The following is a 19,673-nucleotide window of genomic DNA, read 5'->3' as shown; positions in this document are numbered from 1 at the left end:
TGAAAAATTAATTCTTCTCATACATACTATTAGCGCGTGTTTGAAATTAGTTCAACATTATTCTGTAATCATCTTGTGTACGTAATGTTTCCCGACTTGTTAATTTCAGCCAAAGGAAAATCAAGGTGAGAATCATGGAACGATCAGTGCGATTTGAATACTTAATCGTTCAGTTTATTCGTATGAACAATTAAATGATACATATACATGGTGTGTATGAATTACGTGTCTCTCACTTAGGTCTAATACATCGACAGCGATCAGAGGCGCGTACAGAGCATCGAACGAAGCAAAGTACCGCCACGATTGCGTAGCTACGTTAATGATAATAATAAAAATTAAGTATAACTACCCTGTAAAATACGTAATGCGAAAGTTCATTGATATTCATTTATATTTATACTTGATTGTAATTCACTGATACTCAAGAATGATACTATCGTTTCGGAGTTGGCGGTATTCATAGGTAATCGCTTTCTGCGATTCAATAAGATGTCACAAATTTCGAAAGGAAATTTATAATACAATGGCCACTCGAGCAATCGACAACGTCGAAACAATCGATGGTTCAATGTTCGAACAAACGATAACAAATTTTTTTATTCACTGAACGAAAGATCCAACGAAGTGAAATAATGATATATAATACTGATTAATTAATCAACGATGATTTATCCAATATAAGTAATATCGCACCTCGTTGAATTCGATCGTTATCATTTGTTTAACAAATTGTTCAATCGACATTGTTCGGCATTGTCGATTAAACGGGCACCCGTTACATCATAGACCTTCCTTGAAATGCGATCTTGTTGAATCGCAAAAAAAAAAGAAAGAACGAGTGTCCATTTATACCGCTAACCCCGAAACGAGTAATTTCTAGCAATAGTAATTTCAATACTAGTCTCAAAGCTAGTAATTTCAATACTAGTCTATATTGAAATTACTTAAGAGCCTCACGGATTCGTTTCTCTGGGCGAGATACGATGCTGGCACATTTTCAGAGATCGGTGTCGTACCAAGCTGCAACCTGGTTATTATCTTGTGGCGGTGCAGGAAGCTCTCCTAAATGATCGAAACTCAGGTCACCCTCGTGCGCCACGTCCATAGTGTCCATCGCGCCATATGTCGACCCTCCACCTATTTCCAACCCTTGCATCGAATCTACTGGTATCTGGTCATAACCTGTTTTGTACAAAATTTACGATAAATCCAACGTTTCCCGTTCGCACACACACACACACACACACACACACAATGTGTTACTACATTAATCGACAAGAACTACACCGTCAATAATCACAATTCGACACAACTATTAATGTAAATATTCCCGCTTTCTTCTCTTGAAATTTCTTCTTGATTTTTGTTCTCTAATTTTTTTTTTTTTTTATTCACGAGATAAAATTTAGAGGAACGATCGTTTTGATCGGTTGGAATTTTAATAATTCCTTTCACTCGATGACGATATCGATACTCGAGATACAAGGCGAAGATAAAATCGATTAAATTTGGAAAGAAGATGGAAGAGTGAACGACGAGCCACGAGGAAGGAAAAAATTTAAATCGCATATTTCATCGATGAGAACAAATTCTTTTTCTTTTTTCCTTTGCAACAATATGCGCTCGTTTCCGCGATGGCAAATAACGACAAACGTATCTTATCTAATTACTTACGAATACTTATCTATGCTTCTTTCCACCACAAAGTACGATCACTTAGAGAAAAGATGATAAAGATACAAATATACCATGCATAAAACTTTAAAAATAAATTAACAAAAAGGAAAAAACACGCTACATAATGAATCCGTTGTGTTTTTGATAAAAAAGAAATTAAAAAAAAAAAAAAAAAGAAAAAAGAAAAAAAATACATTCATAAAACGTGCAATGTATACGTACGTATGTATATTCATATGTTTATGCGCGCGCGCGCGTGTGTGTGCGTGTGCGTGTGCGTGTGTGTGTATGCGCGCGCATATATACTTGTCAAATGCAGTAAAAAAAAAAATACAAATATCGCGAATAAAAGATAAAAAAATTTAACGTGTGAATTTAAAAAAAAAAAAAAAAAAAGCATTGTAAAAAGAGCGATGTAGCGATACATAGCGATATTAATAACAAAGCAGATAATAACAGAACAGTACGTAAGAGCTGAGTATCACCTATGTTACTGCGAGATACTGTTGATAGCCTGTACTTTAATATAAGTCCGTGGGTTAAGCTGCTGTTAAAATAACATAGAATTAAATGCATTGCTTTCTTCTTATGATCGATTGTTTTTTTTTTTTTTTTTTTTTTAGAAATAAAAATGTTAAAGAAAAATAACTTTCAACTCTCGTATATATATATATATATATACCGCACAAGTATGAGAGAGAGAGAGAGAGAGAGAGAGAGAGAGAGAGAGAGAGAGAGAGAAAGAGAGAAAAAAACACGAAAAAAACACATAAATCCGCATTACCAATACCAATTGATCGATTCTCGATGCAAGAAGATCTCAATAATGGATGATTTGTGGATTACACAAAGGCGTACCGAAAAAAAACAAGAAAACGCGAGAACAAAAAAAAAGGAGAGAAAAAACACCGTGAAAATCCATTATTTTTTTTTTTTTTTTCTCTTGTAAATTCATCTACGCCCGATCGATTCTATCGATCGTCCGAAAGCAATAACTGGACATAAAAACAGGATAAGGTTCGTAACTTACCTTGCGGTTGATACCCTCGGCCTCCGTGGCTGCTGTGTACACTAGGGGGTCCTTGTCCATACATACCATCATAGCCTTGATCAGGGCCAAGCATGTCCTGAAGAGATTAGGTAGCTCAGATCAACACAAAACGTAATCTTCGACAGCAGTATCACCGACAAGTCCGCGTAGAAAATCGTCGTTTTTTCAAAATACATACATCGAATAATCGCGTTTGAAAATGGTAGAAATTCGCGGGTGTCTATGTTACTCGGTACTAAGGAGGGGCGGGTGAAAAACACGAATGGTAATGGAAACGCATTCTCATGCATTGCAAATGAAGAATATCGTGATAAAATAATCGCTGTACAATTAATACAAATTCCATTGCTCCATTAGGCACCATCACTTTTTGAATCCCATTATGAGGTGTGTAATGTGATGAGTATGTTTGCAATGAATGTAAAAAAAAATGTATACATTCGCATTTCGTATTTAGTTTTAGATTATGATGAACACATACACAATATTTCTCATAATCGTATCGCGATAACAGGTGAAAGTTTGTTGTGTGAAGATTGTACATACACTTGTACTGTACTGTATTTTTACTTTCTAATTGATTCAATATTCCGCAATATGATTAAATTGTGCAAAGTGGAATAATGGATGACATTCACATTTGCAAACTATCTAAGGTACACATTTCTAAACTTACATGAGGGAAAGATTACGCATGTGCCTGTTACTAGTCGAGATAAAATTACGATATCGTTATTATGCCCTCGTGGCTCAATTTACTTACTAACACGATGTAACCAAAATGTAAAAAAAAAAAGAAAAAAAAAAAGGAAGAAAGTTGAATGAATTAACTTACGAACCTATGACGAATCGTTTCGCAAATCGTTCGTCGGCTTACTTCGCTCGACTCTTACGATCTATTTTCAAAGCTAGCACGATAAATAAGTGCAGCAAGTGGATCAAAATTTTATCGCAGCAGCACATGCCGCTAGATGAAAAACAAAACCAATCGGGGGCTATGTTACAAAGTGTTTGTTTGTGAACGATAAATAAATTTAACCACGACATAAGCGAGGCATGCATCGGTACAAAATGTGAAAATTTTTGCATACCTGTAGATCTGGACCCATCCCAAAGTCAGCGTTATTCCAAAGATTCGTGTCCTCGCGCAACAAAGAATTGGTAAGTTCCATGGACAGCCGTTTCTTGTATTCTTGTGGTTTATCTTCGCTCATACGGAATAAAACAGCTGCCGCGTATGTCGCGACACCTTCGTTCCTAGAGTGAAGCAGTTCTGTTAAAGGAGCTGTAGCACCTTCTTGCTCGATCATTTCAGCACCTTCCTTGTCCGCGGCAAGCTCGCAGAGTACACCAGCTGCGACACGTTGAATATTCTCAATCTCGTTGAACAATAACTGCAAAAAAAAGAAAAAAAGGAAAAGAACAAAAGCGAATTTAGATGATAACACAATTGATAAATACGGGCGAACAGATAATCAAAGATATAGAAAGTGGTAAATCGCATTTTATACGAACCTGTACGAAAATCGGAATCACGTTCTGAGATCTGATTATGACCCTATTGTGAGACTCCCTTGCGAGGATATGAAGTGCGCCCACAGTACCCTCCACTATCTCTTCCATTCGGACACCACCGTCTGCGTACGCACCTGACGCTTGCTGGCTTCCAGTACTTGCCACGGATGAGCGTTGCTGCTAAAGAAGAATCAATCTTTTCTTTTTATTCACATTCCGACCAGCGAGAAGTGAAGAAATAGCATGGAAAGCGATACTCACCCGTTGTGTTTCGGGGAAAGCACGCATCAGAAGCCTGACCAGATGATGGATAGCGCCGTGATCGCGTAGCGGGCCGTGATTCGCGGGGCAAAGTGCCAAATTGCGAATTAATCCTATCACCGCTTTAACCAGCGGCCAACGCGAAGGCGGGTGTAAAAGTTTTACTATAACCTGAATTCCATAATTTAGGCGGACAGAATTCTGTGCCATTTCCGCCTCCACGTGACGTGACGTTAAATGACGAAGCGCGCATACTGCTGGCTCGCTGATCTCTTCCCGGCTATCCGCATAAATGATCGTGCGCACAAGAGCGTCAACACCTCCCACTTGACATACCGTTACTTTGTTACGTTGATTATTGCAAGTCAGATTAGACAAAATACCAGCGGCACATGTGACGACATTTACATCGGTAGAGCTAAGAACTTGTACAAGACTTTGTAATAAACCTTCCAATCCGTCGACTTTGGTGCCAGCGTCCGATAAATTTCGTAACGTCCACAAACAATTTTGGACGAGCCTTTGACTTGGATTACCGAGATGCATCGCAAGTGCTTGCATACCACCAGCCTCGACTATCACCGGTTTATTACTAAGGCAAACGGACAACACTTTCAATGCCCTCGAAGTCGTCCACAGAAGCTTCTCGTAATCGTAAGAGCGCATAATGCGTACCAGTTCTATCGGCCCTTGAGAAGCTAATATAATTAATTTGCTCTCTTGATTACCGTACGCAAGAATTTGCAAGCAATCGGTTACTATGGCTAGAAATTTGACGTTATCCCGTTGAAGTAGAGCAACCATCTTTTGCAACCCTCCTGCAAGCCGTACAGCCATTTTAGAACCATCCTGATGCAAGAGTAAATTGTGCAGAGTCGTGATTGCGTAAAACAGAACGGATTCCATTGGGGAACTCAAAAGCTTCACAAGAGCGGGTATACCACCACTCTTAAAGATAGCCAGCAGACCTTGCCTGTGATGAGACAAATTGTGCAAAGTACCAACTGCTGCCTTCGTCGATTCGAGATCGTCACTGTTTGAAATGGCACGAACTAGAGCAGCTACCATTTGTGAACTATTCATAATGGCGTGACGAGAAGCTTCCTTCTTGGAAAGTTGATGGACAACCATCGCTGCCTTAGATACAACAACTTGATCCTCGTCATTCAACAATTTTATTAATTCCGGTATCGCGCGCGTTGCAAGATCTGCATCATCCTGATAATTTATCAAATTGACAACTGCGTGTTTCAACATTTGACTTGGTTCTGCCAATCTTTGAACAGCGGTAGGCTGAGCTGGATCGTATTGGGTAGAGGGAATTTCTATACCTTCTTCTAATGTCTCTGGAAACATTGCTGCCCGTACACGCTGTGATCTTGTATGATTCAATTGTTGATTCATTTCATCGACTTGATCCTGCGTAAAGCCTTGAGCGAATCCCTGATCCAAATCAAACATCAATTGATCACCTTCCATCTCATCGTCTTCCTTGCCCGATAAAGATGGTGCTTGAGTAACGGCACCAGAATGAATTCCAGAGTCACCCAGATAAGAGTTTTGTTGCCACATTAAAGTTTGTTCTTTGGCAGAACCCATGGGTAAATCACCCAAACCTTGATAATTTCCGTGAGACACTACAAAAAGTTAATTTTCCACAAATATAATACAAATTGTTTGCAAATTGTACGTACTTACTTTCATGAATACGAATAGAATAAAAGAATCACTCACTTGGTCTAGATTGATTCGAAGACATTTGATAACTCATGGCTCCTACGGGAGAATCTACCCACACCTAGAATAGAGAAAAAAAAAATCATGCTATACAGTCTTTGAAATTGACATTTTATTTGTGATAAACTTATCACAAGATAAAAAGAAATGTAACAAGTTGTTAATATTAAGGAAGGAAAAAAGGAAGAAAGAAAGGAAACAAAACGTTTATACAAAACGTTTTATAAATATAAAATAAGATAATTTAAACATGAGAACGAACGTGTTAACACGATGTGACACGAATACATTCAATGTGGCACGAAATAGCGCGAAAGGGAATACAGAAATATAGTACGAACTGGATTACACCTCTGTCGATTGGCACAAGATTAACTAAGAGGGGGAGAGAGAGAGAGAGAGAAAAAAAGAAAAAAAAAAAATATATCTCCTCGATATGACGATATGACGAAGGTTTAATCTTCTCGTTCAAAGTTTCAAAGACGCCACGACGCGCGTAGGGTCAGTGCACTGTATCACGAAGAATGGAAGGAGGATGCAACTACATGGAATGTGGGCACGATCGAAAGATTCCTCTAAGCGTTGTTGCAGCTTCCACTTTTATTTTGGAACACGAGCGGGGGCCGCGTTGATTTGATCGAATCCGGTAGGAAATCGTATCTAGAGATGCACACAGGGCGCGAAAGATGCTCGATTTCCAAAGGTAGAGGGACGCGCGTGGGCGTGCGGCACAACAAAGGCTCTGAGAATGCAATGCATCACCATTTTCCGAGGATCCACGAGCGGCGGAGAGTGGAGAGCGGAGAGTGGCAGGGAAGCGAAAACGGAAGGAAGGGGCAACACACAAGAGTGCTGACTACGATACACTAATGGAAGAGAGAAAGCGAACGAGAAAAGGAGAGAGAGGAGGAACACTTTGACACACCCAGCGTAAACACCGCCGTCACGGAAATGACAATTTTTTTCCTATCGGTCGATGTAATGGCGAATGATAAAATTATACTGTGCTTACCGTATCGCGAGGATCGACCGAAGGCGATTTCGTGAATCGTGCTCGGACAAAGACACGAATTATTCACTACCTTACGCTCGATCCACTAAATTCCCTTTTTCCCCCGACGTACAATCCACCTATCTCTTCTCCGTACGAAGCTCTTGGCCTTTCTTGCCTCGAATCCGTCAACTAAAGATGGCGGAAAACGACGCGGAACCTTCGATTCTACCGCCACCTGTCGACTGAACTGATTCGACGAGGTTGCAGAGGTGCTCAATATCCATATTACAACCTCGATTAGCTGGTTGTCCGTAGAAGAATATTTATCGATTTTTACCCTTTGCGAATACTCGATCGTATCTAACTCAAACCCGTTTACCGTATTTCCGGGAATTCTATAACTAATTTACTTGTATTCTTGTTTTCTTTTTTATACGTATTTTAAAGCACGAATAAATATCAGTTACTACAGTTGCATTTCGATTTTAAGGTTATGAACGAAATTACGGACGGAAATAAGAAATAATAAATAACGTACGATAATTCAAACGTACGAGTTATTTTCAATATATATTAAAATTGATCGATCTATGATTTTGTAAAACGTGTTGCGTATAACACGTTTATAATAATAATAATTAAATTTAACGAACTGTTTGTTTTATGCATACGTATTGGTGAGTGAAAAGAAAAAAAAAAAAAAAAATCTATCCAACCGATCAGCCGGTATGTCAGAAAAAAGTAGATAGAACGCCAGATGGTGAAACTATCTACGATACCCTATGATGTGTCTCAATATCTCACGCACGAAGACTGAAGGATAATATTCGGCAGTCGGGGAGATCAATTTCAATTAAAAGACAATTCCCTAGGACATGGCAATTTTTTAATGGATTCGTGGGTATTTGTCCATCCACGGTAGTCGAGAATTTCTGATCGAGTTCAGGAGTAAATCGTGCAGTTGGACAGCTAGAATGCGCACAAAATAACAGACACCGGAGTCCAAAGTAAAATATACTGGCCGTTTGGCGGGAACACCATTCGTTATCGGCTGCGCCCACGCCGATTAATTTTCGGATGCGTGATGGCGGTACCGTTCCTTCCGTTCCGTACAGTGATGATACATTTTATGTCAACGCTGATATTGAACGGATAATCGGAAAAAAGGAAAACGCGTTTTGAAATACATCATCGTGCCGATATTGAAATATCGAAGCGCAAAGCTTCCTGGAAATAAATTTATGCCCGTTCTTTCAATTAATGACAAGCGATATAACTACCGTTTGTATAATTTGAAAAATAAAGGAAATGGTTTTCCGCGAAATAAAATTTCTCGATCGGTTTACGGGTGGCAAATATTTCTCTTTCCGTTTCCACATCAAACGAGAAATGAAATATTAATTTGAATTCGCGTTATTATTCCTTAATTCTTAAATTCGTTCGATGTAACGAGAGCCTGTTTGAAAATCTCTCGGACTCTTACTTATTTACGTAGTATGATATTAAAAAGACACTTAATAAGAAAAAAAAAAAAAAAAAAAAAAAAAAAAAAGAAATTTTCTTCAAACGAAAATTCAAAGGAATTATTGTTTTCGTATATATCGACTCGAGTCAGACGAGGCATTTTTATACGACGATTTTCATCGTACAAAGGAAAAATTTTTCGTACACTTTTTTTTCACGAAACATTTATTTATTTAGCCCACGCCTCGCTTCGTATCCTCGAGAGAGACACGACCGTTATCCATCTTTTGCCAAATCGGTAAAAATCGAACGTTTAATACAATTTGGAAATGAACGATGCGCGTGCCGTTGGATATCCATCGATCGATCGATTTTGACGAAACGAATCGGGGAGAGGGGAGGGTAGGGGAGGGGAGGGGAGGGGAGGGATCGACGATCCCCGTGACTTATATACGGCCTCGGGTTCGAATACACGCACGTTTAAACGCGTACACGCGTCTTCGCGATTCTTTAAATTTCGCACGGTCCTCGAAAAAGAGCAAGGCACCGTCTTGAAGGGAGAGACCAGGTAGAGAGCATAGAGGGTGACAGATGCCCGTTCAACGGTGTGTCTCCCCACCTACGCGGCATGCTGCTGACACGAGCGTTTATGTCTGCATAAATTCTCATTTGAGCCCCGATAATAAAGTAAGCACACGAGGGGGACGGACACACGTTGCCCGGTTCGGCGAGCACAGGCTGATACATAGATCACCGTTGAACGCGGGGCAAGAAAAGGAGGGGGGGAGGGGGAGAAGAGTCGGGCAGGGTTGCGAGAGATAGAGGGAGGGGGGGAGAGAGAGAGAGAGAGACAGATGGAACGAAAGAGTGTGTACGTGTGTTTATATGGAGGGAGGGGAGAAAGAGAAGGGAAGGAGGGACAGAAGGGATGAGGGATTCGCAGAGAGGGGGGGAGCAACGATGGCTAGGCATATATATTTATGTGTATCTATATAAGGTGCACACGAGCAAACGTTTGCCTCTCGAACGAGGCATACAAACCTTGTGCACGCGCGTACACACACGCACACACACAAGATTCTCGAGAGATGCAACGTGCTTAATTATATGCATTCTCAGAATCCGCGCCGCTCTCCACCGCTCTTAATGCCCGTGTATTCTGCGATGCCTCGCCGTGTTTACGCGGCGAGAAGGAAGGATAGTTACCGTGCCTCGTTTACCGTTCCGTTCTTAACAGGGGAAGGAGCTAATAAGGGCGCGTATCCGATCATCGAATTCCTCTTTCGATCCCGCGCGACATCACGCGGTGCCAAAGTTTCGCTCGTCCCTCCCTTTCTCCCCCTCCTCCTCCTCCACCCCCGTGCAAAGGTGGGAATGACCGTTTTCGTCCCCTTGGGGGGAGGGGGAGCGAGGAAGGAAGTTTCGCAGACGCACATTTCGTATCGTCTGGCACGGTTGATGGAGTAGTCTCGTGGCCTAGGCTAATGCCGCGTAACGATACGCGATTCATCATCGCTCCCGACGAAACTCGAAATTCCAGTCGAAAGAACGTACATCCCTCCCTCCCCCCCACCCCTCCTTCTCTTGAATTCGATCGATCGCCAATCGAATCGAATCGAATACTGTTCAAAAGAGAGAGAGAGAGAGAGAGAGAGAGAGAGAGAGAGAGAGAGGCGCGAAGGAGGAGGAGGAGGAGGAGGAGAGATACGAGGGTAGGATCGGGGCGGCTCATCGAGATGGTATGGTCGGGGCGTGTACCGCGGCGTCGTCGAATCGAAACCCTTGGCGAAGGTCATCGAGATCAGCCGCACGTCGATCAGACGATTTTGTGCGGCACACCTGCGCTCGGCCTTATCCGGTGCCCGCTCACCGCAGCGTGTGGGTGCCGGCTGACAGCTCCTATCGGAACGGCTCGGATAGGTTATTGGAGGTCCTCAAATGGTATCGAACAAGGTTTCTGGTGGGACGCGGGGGGAGGTCGGGGGGAGGGGGGGGGGGGGAGGGTGATAAGAGGGAGCGGTTTCTCTAAGTATCGCGAAGGGGATACGCGCGCACGCACACACGAGAGCGGCCGCGCGATACGCAGGTGAGGGGAGAGGGGAGCGAGGAGGGGGCACGATTCTGTCTCGATTCGAGCCTAAGCCACGTCGATTTCCGCGCGTACTCGGCCTCGGCTCGAATTCGTGTGCGTGTGAGTGTACGCGAGTCCAAGATTGGCCGGTCTACTCCGATGCCGAGGGAAAAGATACTGCGGGACGTGGCCATCACTGATGAGCCAACCCACACCGTGCGACAGCGACAAACAGGACAGCACCGGGACAGGACAGGACCGTCTCGCCCGGTATCAGGACTGTAAATCCGGGATTTTATTCGCCCGGTATCGAGGTTTATAGTGTCCTCACCGGTTTCACTGTGTGCGCCCCGTCCGTGTGGCTGAGTTATGTTCAACCGTCTCGCGGCAAGACGTTTGCATATCTCCGGCTCTTTCGCTCTCCTATACCCCACTACTTACTCCGTCTTGGAGGCTCGAACGAAGGAAAGGACGTCGCTCCCCTCCCCCTCACCTGCAGAAAAGACCCAAGCTGCGCCCGGTCCGTCATCCTCTTTCGCCCCTGTCCGCGAAAACGAGCCTTCTGGCCTTCCTGAAAAACGCGCGGTTTTATCTCTGGGGGGGGGGGAGGGGGGCTCCCCCTCGACCGAGTGTATATACCGAGCCGGGTATTAACCGGCTGTCCGGCGAATCGAATTTATCGGACGGCCTGCCTTTATCGAACGCCCCCACTTAACGTCCCGCTTAATTAGACACCGGCCGACCGGTGTGCTTAATGACGGAGGAGCCCTGATGACGCGCGCCTCTACTCGCGCGATCCTCTTTGACGCCCTCATCCTCGTCGACGCGCGATTCCCTATCCTCCCTCGAGAGGGAGGACCACCGGCCGCCAACTCGATAAACCGAAAAAACCAAATTGCCAAAAACTCTTTTTTCTTTCTCTCTCTCTCTCTCTCTCTCTCTTTTCTTTTTTTCTTCCTTGTTTCTCTTCTTTTTCTTCTCGCTTCTTTCGGATTATTGCCACGCAACTTTGATATCGGGATGAGAGAGAGAGAGAGAGAGAGAGAGAGAGAGGAAAACGGGAGTGGCTCGTTATATATATATATATATATAATAGCATCATCTCTTCTCTCTTTTTTTTTTCTTTCTTACATCGTTTCGAGATATTCGACTATCGCGATAGGGAAAAAAATTCGAGAATTTCGAGAAGGGAAAAGTGGGAGGGGAGGGGTTCTTCCGTTATGTTGCAACGCAACAAGGGAAATATATAATACAGTTTTGGGAAAAAGAGAGATGGAGGGGGAGGGAATGGGAGAAGAAGAAGAGGAACGTTGATTGCAGCTTCGAAAGTCGACGGCCACTTTTACGACGAAAGACGGAATAATCGTATGCGTTCTTGCTACCGGATAATTTTAATAAGGCAGGGGAGATAAAGTCGGACGCCTCGATGTTGGCAAAATGGCCGGGATGCATTACGCGGCTATCGGAGAAACCGGATAATTTTCGCGACGAATACCCTCCCCCCTTTTTTCTTTATATTTTCGCTTCTTCGAATTATTTCCCTCCTCCCCGATGATTTTTCGGCTTCGAGAAAAGAGTTTTCGGTTTGCAAATTAAATTAAGGGTCGCAGGTCTCGAAAAAAAAAGTATGTTCGTACATCGCTCCCTTTCCACAAATTTCCCAAATCGATCGATCGAAGGAGGGAGCAACGAGGATCCTATATCTTACTCGAAACTCAACTTTTCAAATCCCTTATCCTCGTTTCACTTTCCTCGCGAGGTATTCGAGCGACACCGATAACGAGCCTCGCCGCGCCACCTATGGCTAAAATAGTCGGGAGAAGACGGAGGACGGGGGAAATAAGAAATCGGTGGGAACGTTACGGTGGATACGTCGAGGAGGGGAGGGGGAGCGATCGCGTTATCGATGCCCCCCAACTTTGCCTCGAGCTTTAACGATAAATTATCGGGATAGTATTAGAAATTGATTACGCACCATTGATTATTCGGGCACGAATGCCGCCACGGTAAATACTGGTTATTCGGCAATAATTTATCAGAGATTAGTATTAGTTCCGTTGTTCTGGTTTACCGATCCCTACTATCGCTCGCGAAGCGAAAGGAAAGTCCTCTCTCCTCTCCTTTGGACACATACACAGAAGAGAGAGAGAGAGAGAGAGAGAGAGAGAGAGGTTTCGCTACAAAAAGTTACGCGCACCCCTCTCGAGCACGCGACGTCTCTCTCTCCCGGATCGTTTGAACGATCGGCACGCGGGAGGGGGAAGAAAACGAGACTTATAGAAATAAATTCAATTGCAAGAATAATTATCGCCGCTTATCCGCGTATAAAGTAGGATATCCTACGGCAGGACTCGTGACAGGTACCAATTACCTTCATAAATGAGAAGCATTCAATTCAATTTTCATAAATAAGAGCTATTCAAATGAGCGGGATGGGGTGGGGTGGAGATAAGAAGGGCGAAAGGGAGAGGCGGATGACGAGGAGGAGGACGACGACGACGACGACGACGACGACGACGAGGTGGATGAGAAGGGAAGGCGTCCAAAAGAAGAAGAAGAAGAAGAAGAAGAAGAAGAAGTTTCGAAGAAGAATCTCAGAAGGAGGAGGAGAAGAAGGAAGAAGAAGAAGAAGAAGAAGAGGAAGAGAGAATCGGCGGAGAACGGAGGAGGAGGCGGGCTGGCAGCGAGTTTTGGTGGCGGGGAAGTGATCTAAGCGATGCGACAGCGGGGAGTAAGCTGGATATATTGCCGCCTGAGAGCGCGCTGTTTTCAACCAATTATTTCTACTTGTGGTTGCATGACGGGTACGGGCATGGCCACGGCGGGGTGGGTCGGGGGCGGCAGCGTACGAGAAAGAGGCGAGTTAATGCCATAAATACATCAGCGTTATGGATGCCAGCAATTATATGAGCCCCGACGAGGTGGAGCGCCTCGTCGTTGTGTATACGTACGTACGTATGTATGTATGTATGTATGTATCCTGTATCTGTCTATATATATATATATATATGTATGTATATATATACACACATGTAGAGACACCACAAGTTTACGTATGTATATATGACATGATCCTTCGGCCCCGGATACCTCCTCGGCCTCACCTTCGTTGCAACTGGTCCGGTTCTCACGTTAAATCGAATCCCCTGCCAATCGAATTATTTTCGTCCATTCCGTGCACTCCTCCTCCTCCTCGTCTCATCTCCTCGACGAGGAGACAACGGGACTAGAGACTTTCCTGCGGATGACTGACCCAGTATCGGATTCGATCGAGGAAGAGGAGGCGGGGGGGGGAGAGGAGAGGAGAGGTCGTTCGAAAAAAAAGAGGAAAAAAAGAAAAAGGAATTCCGCTCGAAGATACGATTCCGTAAAAGTTTCTGCCTTCCCTCTCCCCTCCTCCCCCTCTATCCGATGAAATACGCACACGCGTATACTTACGCGTTTTAATATGCCCCAGGCCGCGAATTCGATACGAATTTAAGGGGCAGCTGTGGGCGGCACGGTAAGGGGAGGGGAGGGGGGGGGGGAGGGGCACGAATATTTTTTGACAATATTGCGAAAACGAGACGTCAGACTTCCGATCGTTTTCCCACCACGGGCAGCCAAGAGATAAGGCGGCGCGGTGCACGGACGAAAATGAATCGAGCGATTTTATTCGCGGCACAAATCAAGAGATTATTTCCTCCTCGCTGGACCTTGGTTTTGCTTATACGAGCCGGCCCGTACTTCGTACTGGTCTTGTGAAATTGAATCGTTGCGTTCGCAGCCTTAAATTATACGTCGTCGCCAACACCCACGCGCACCTACCCCGGGATATTCGAGAGAGAGAGAGAGAGAGACTCTCGTGTTTTCTGGATTAAAACGTTTGTTTCGATCGCGACCTCTTTTATTACTCCCCTCTCTGTCTCACCCTTCGCTTCGTCGTCCCAACAAAACCCTTCAAAAACCCTTCGACGCGTGGCTGCGTGCGAGACCGCTTTTAATTTTCGAAGATTCCGATACCACTCCTTCCTCTTCTTTTTTTTTTTTTTTTTTTATTCCTCCTCGTTTCATTTCTCGCGCCTCGAAAGCGGGGAGGGAGACAAATTCGTGACACGCTCGAGTCGAGCGCTCTCTCTCGACGGCGCGTAAATTCGAAAAAGAGGAGAGGAGGGAGCGTTTATCGATCAATCTTCGCGGAAGTATCTTCGCGTGGAGAACGTAAATCGCGCTTGGCGCAAAAGCTGAAGTCTCGTGAGGGAGAGAGAGAGGGAGAGAGAGAGAGAGAGAGAGAGAGGTTGGCGCGCGATTCTCGTGCGAGGAGCCCATAATTCTGGCCCGTCCATCGTGCCAGGCCTCCATCCGCGGAGGCGATTGGTCGTAGCCACGGGTGTTCCCGACGCTTTCTGGCCCTACACTCTCCCCCTTTCCTTTAACTCCTCTTGTCCTTTCCTCCTACCTTCGCTCGCCGTCGCCGCCTCTCCTACCTTCTCCCCGCAGATCTCTCTTTTAATTCTTGGGGGCTCAATTAAAATCGGGACCAGGCCTCCTTCCTTCCTTCTCTCCCTCGCCCGCTTATCGCCATTATCTGCGGGAGGCGCCGCTGCGCTTTTCATTGCGACTCGAGGCTAGATCCACGATTCCTCCTCCTCCTCCTCCTCAGCGATAACTGCTCTCCAATTAGTGCGAAAACATTTCTCCCCACTTTCCCCCCCCCCCTCTTCTTCCTCTCCTCTCCTTTTTACCGCGAACGCGATGCACGATGTCGAAGGGGAGGGGAATCCCATCTTAACGATCTCTCGATTTCGCGGCCCGAACTTCTCCTTCTCGAGAGGAGAAGAGGCTCCACCTCTTCCACAGGAATCATAGAAAATTCGCGGTGGAAACGATGGGTAAACACCTGCCGTCGCGGGGAAGAGAGAGGAACAAAGTATCATCGACAAGATGTAGCGGCGGTGGTGTACTGTAAATCGTGAAGGGGGCCGTCCATTGAACCGGGGAGGACCCGGCTATTAGGACCATCACCGGGATGCTAAATGACATCGGTGGAGAGCGCTTAGTCCGGCTAAGGACGACATAAACTTGCGTGTACGAAAATGAATGTTTGCCGGAATTTATTATTGCCGGGCCCGGCTCGTAATTCAAAGAAGGCCTGGCGTTATCTTCATCAGACGATGCACCGGCTCGGACCAAACACCGCGTGAGCCCTCGCGATGTCCACGCCGCTCGCATTAGAAACCGCTTCGAGACCGCTCCCTCTCCCACCCATCATCCATTCTTCCGCACCGAAATTTTTCCTCCGCGATCAGTCAACCGTCCTCCTCCCTCTTCTTCCTTCCATTTCTCTACGTCTCGATCCCTCTCTCTCGAACGAACCAACGAAATCAAATTCTATATCCCTTCCACCACCACGACGTATACACACACACACACACACACACACACACACACACACACACACACACACACACACACACATATATATATATACACGTTATAACGTAAAATCGTATTCTTTATCCGATTCCCCGCGCGAGGAGGAGAGAGAGAGAGGCAACGGTATTCCCCGAATCTGTCGATAAGCGGGAAGATGCGGCTGGGTTTGGCAGCCGTTTCGTAGAAATGCTCAATATTTACGTCGGTGTTCGATCGGCCGTCAGAATCAGGTAAAGCCGGTGGAAAATAAGAGCAACGGAGGGCAAATCGACGTGGGAGTTACCCGCTGTGGAAGAGGGCCGGACATCAGGCGAGTACGCCACGGGCGGGTTGGCATCGGTTGGCGAGCTTTCGGCAAGATGGCGCCAATGGTACGCCGGGACCCGACTTCCGTTTCCTCGCCACGAGGAGGAAATCCCTTCCTCCTCGCTCTCCTATTCCTCCTCTCCTCCTCTCGCGTGTTTCGTATTCCTTTCTCTTTTTTTTTTCTTTTTTCAAGAATCTCTACCGTTTGAAACTCGTTTCGAAAACACGAGAGGGGAATAAAGAAAAGGCGAGAGATCGGAGAGGAGAGGAGAGGAGAGGATCGAGAAAAGAAAAGAACGAGAACGAGGTAGCACAAGAAGTGGAGAAAAAAAAAAAAAAAGAGGGGGGGAGGGTCCGCTACGATTCTGGGCCTAGAACCCAGAACAGAGGTTAGGAAGAAAGAAAGGAGAGAAGAAAGAAGAAAGGAGATGAAGCGGAGGAGGGGAGGGGAGGGGAGCGTACATGTACGAGACACGAGGAGGGGACAGCAGGTGCTTTGTCACCGCGCGCGATTCCTTCCTTGGCTCCTCCAAGTCTTTCTCCTTCCCAAATTGTGACTCGCGCCGAGTCCTCTCGCATCCTCTACACGCGTGCTTTTGTACCAAATGACGTCACTGAAATATGGTCGCCCCCTTTCCTCGTTCGGCCTGGAAACGGCCTGCCCCCGAAGGTGGCAAGGGGGGAGCCTTCTTCCCGAGGAGGGGTCGCGCGTATTCGCCCCGACCGAATATCCCGTGGCCTTCTGCCGCGCGAGCTTGCGCGGGCCCACGGCCAGGAAAGATCGGGGGGAGGGGGAGGGACGTTTTTGTTTCCCGGTGACATTTATTTGGGTGCAAGGGGACGTGGGCTTCTCGTTTTGCATAAGTCAGGTGTGTGTGTGTGTGTGTGTGTACGCGCGCGCGCGCGCGCTTAGAGCAGAGGCACCGTGATATAAATCCTCGCCGCGAGGAGACCAGTGGCTACCTCCGTCTTCCTCTCCTCCTCCCCATCTTCATCTCCATCTCTATCTTTTCGTCCCCTTTCGTGCCCCAATCTCTCTCTCTCTCTCTCTCTCTCCCTCTTGGCGAGCAATGCCACGCTGCCCCCCTCCCCTCCCCTCCCCTCTTCTCTCCTCTCCTCTCCTATCTCCAGCCCCCATCTTCTTCTTCGCCTCCACTCCATCCCCCCCCTCCCCCCCCTCGACTTCGCCACTTGACTTCGACTCGGGCGCACTATGGTGTGTGCACCCTGTTCTGCATATAATGCACCGTTCTTCCACCCCTCTTCCTTGCTGCCATCACCCCTCCGTACCGGTGGTACAGGGAGGGAGGGGGGAGGGAGGACTCGCCTCCTGTGCACATGCATGTCCACGCCGACCGGCGTTGGTAACGTTGATGACCCACGAAAGGATCATTACCGCGAGCCACCTCGATCTTTCTCTCTTTCTCTCTCTCTCTCTCTCTCTCTCTCTCTCTCTCTCTCTCTCTCTCTCTCTCTCTGTAGAGCAGGAACGACGGACGGTTCGTTTAAATGCCGGCTCGGCTACCGAAAACTAACGAGCCGATAAGCTAGCCTCGAGGACCCGTACGCGCTCGCCTTTCGTAAATTAGATCGTCCGGGTGCAAACACAACTCCGCACCCACTACTATTCCTCCTTCTACGTTCTTGCCTCCTTTGTCGAGCATCTTTGCATCGAGCCGAGTTTATCGATAACGCCTTCTTCTTCTTCTTCTTCTTCTTCTTCCCTCGAAGGAATTTTATTCGATTCCTCGTTTATATCGCATAAATGGATTTTAAATACCTAGCTATGGAAATCTGTTTTCTTTCTGCCTCGAGACGCACCATCTCCTCGAGGAATTTTGATCCTTCATTCTCTTCGGCCCGTTTATCGGGACGGAAAGGTCGATCTTGAACGGGAGAGGAAGGAAGGACTTTTACGAGAAATATATATATATATATATATCGAGCTCGAGGACGAGGAAGAGGAGGAGGAGGAGGAGGAGGAGAGGGAAGAAGGCGCCGAGAGGAAAAAGAAAGGCGACGAGGACGACGACGACGACGACGACGACAGTTTTGGCCGCGAATAATTCAGACGGGGGAGTCGTTTAAACGTCGGGGCACGTCGGCCGACAGGTGTAGGCATCGATTAGCATAAGGTAACGACGCCAACGAGCACGTAAACACGTCCCGGCCGGGCGATCGATGGATCACGATCGCGCCGATCTTTCCAACCATCATGATTAAAGCGGGTCTTTAGAGTGTTCGACGTAACGGATCGGCCGTTCGTCGTAACAGCGTGCCCGTGTGGAACTCCTCCTCGCTCGTGTATATCCCATCCTCTCTCCGTCCCCCCTCCCCAAGCCTCTTTCACCTGTGTACGAGCGAGGCCCGGATGACCTTGGCTGTGATTAACACCCAAGAAAGTAGAAACACCGGCTCGCGTATATCGGCTCGAGGCACCAGGTTCAAGGTCATCCGGATGACGATAATCGACGTCCGTCTCTCCTTACCATCCTCCTCCTCCTCCTCCTCCTCCTCCTCTCGATTCACGACAAGGGATAAAGAAAATTTATCCGGATCCGTCATCCGGATATAATGCCTCGTTACCATTGTAAACGGCCCCGATGTTAATGGAGGGGGGAGGAAGGTATTTTTTCCGTAAGGTCGAGGGAGCACGGAGGAGCGTGGTACGGTGGAGCGTGTATATAGGAGCGGCGCAAGAGAGGGCAGCCCTTATAAGGGTTGTCACCGTGGTCACCGCCGGGTATAGGATAATAAGATACCTTGCCTCCTTCTTGCTTCTGGATCCCGGGCGGAGTACGGATCGTGACCGCCCCGCCTCGAGACTCTCCCCTTCCCTCCCCCTCCTGGCCAGCCTCCTCTCGTCTCGAGGTGGAAAAATTCTCGAGGACGAACTCGTTCGATTCCTTCCTTCCTCCTCGAGTATTTAAAAGTAATTAAAGTAATCGAAAGGAGGGGGAGTCGAGAGCAGAGTCTCGAGAGCGACCTAAACCACGTTAATACACGTAGCGCGTGTATAAGGTGGTGTGGTCGAGCATCGAAGTTCACGAGGATCGGACGGCAACCGCTCTGGACGCAGATCGTATCTGGCCGAGCGAGTTTACGTAGAAATCCGCGTTCGAACGGCGGACTCGAGCCGGACTCGAACCTAACTCGAAACCGCTCCCGAACAGTCACAC

The 19,673-nt window shown here is 46.5% G+C and overlaps 1 protein-coding gene across 13 annotated transcripts; it reads right to left on the bottom strand.

Moving 5' to 3' along the window:
• Positions 1 to 152: 152 nt before the first annotated feature.
• On the bottom strand, positions 153 to 7,484 carry arm (armadillo). 13 transcript variants are annotated; one of them, XR_015293383.1, is made up of 8 exons: positions 7,257 to 7,435; positions 6,242 to 6,305; positions 4,508 to 6,144; positions 4,247 to 4,423; positions 3,823 to 4,125; positions 2,711 to 2,807; positions 2,166 to 2,227; positions 153 to 1,185 (listed from the first exon to the last, which is right to left on the bottom strand). XR_015293383.1 is itself a non-coding variant. In XM_086912386.1 (7 exons), the coding sequence occupies exons 2-7, from the start codon at positions 6,276 to 6,278 to the stop codon at positions 1,001 to 1,003; spliced, it is 2,436 nt and encodes an 811-aa protein (XP_086768512.1). In that variant the 5' UTR covers positions 6,279 to 6,305; positions 7,257 to 7,484; the 3' UTR covers positions 153 to 1,000. The 13 variants fall into 13 exon arrangements, 9 of the variants coding, with proteins under 9 accessions (XP_086768512.1, XP_086768498.1, XP_086768491.1 ...); XR_015293379.1 differs by lacking the exon at positions 7,257 to 7,435 and adding an exon at positions 7,007 to 7,030 and having other exon boundaries at positions 4,247 to 4,426; XR_015293380.1 differs by lacking the exon at positions 7,257 to 7,435 and adding an exon at positions 7,007 to 7,030 and having other exon boundaries at positions 2,166 to 2,224; positions 4,247 to 4,426.
• Positions 7,485 to 19,673: the final 12,189 nt, after the last annotated feature.

This window comes from Apis florea, unplaced genomic scaffold, assembly GCF_048593485.1.
Source record: "Apis florea isolate Af1SG1 unplaced genomic scaffold, ASM4859348v1 contig_1794_pilon, whole genome shotgun sequence".
Taxonomy (NCBI): Eukaryota; Metazoa; Arthropoda; class Insecta; order Hymenoptera; family Apidae; genus Apis; species Apis florea.
Note: the sequence above shows the minus strand (reverse complement) of the source record. Positions and strands in the feature narration are given on the sequence as shown.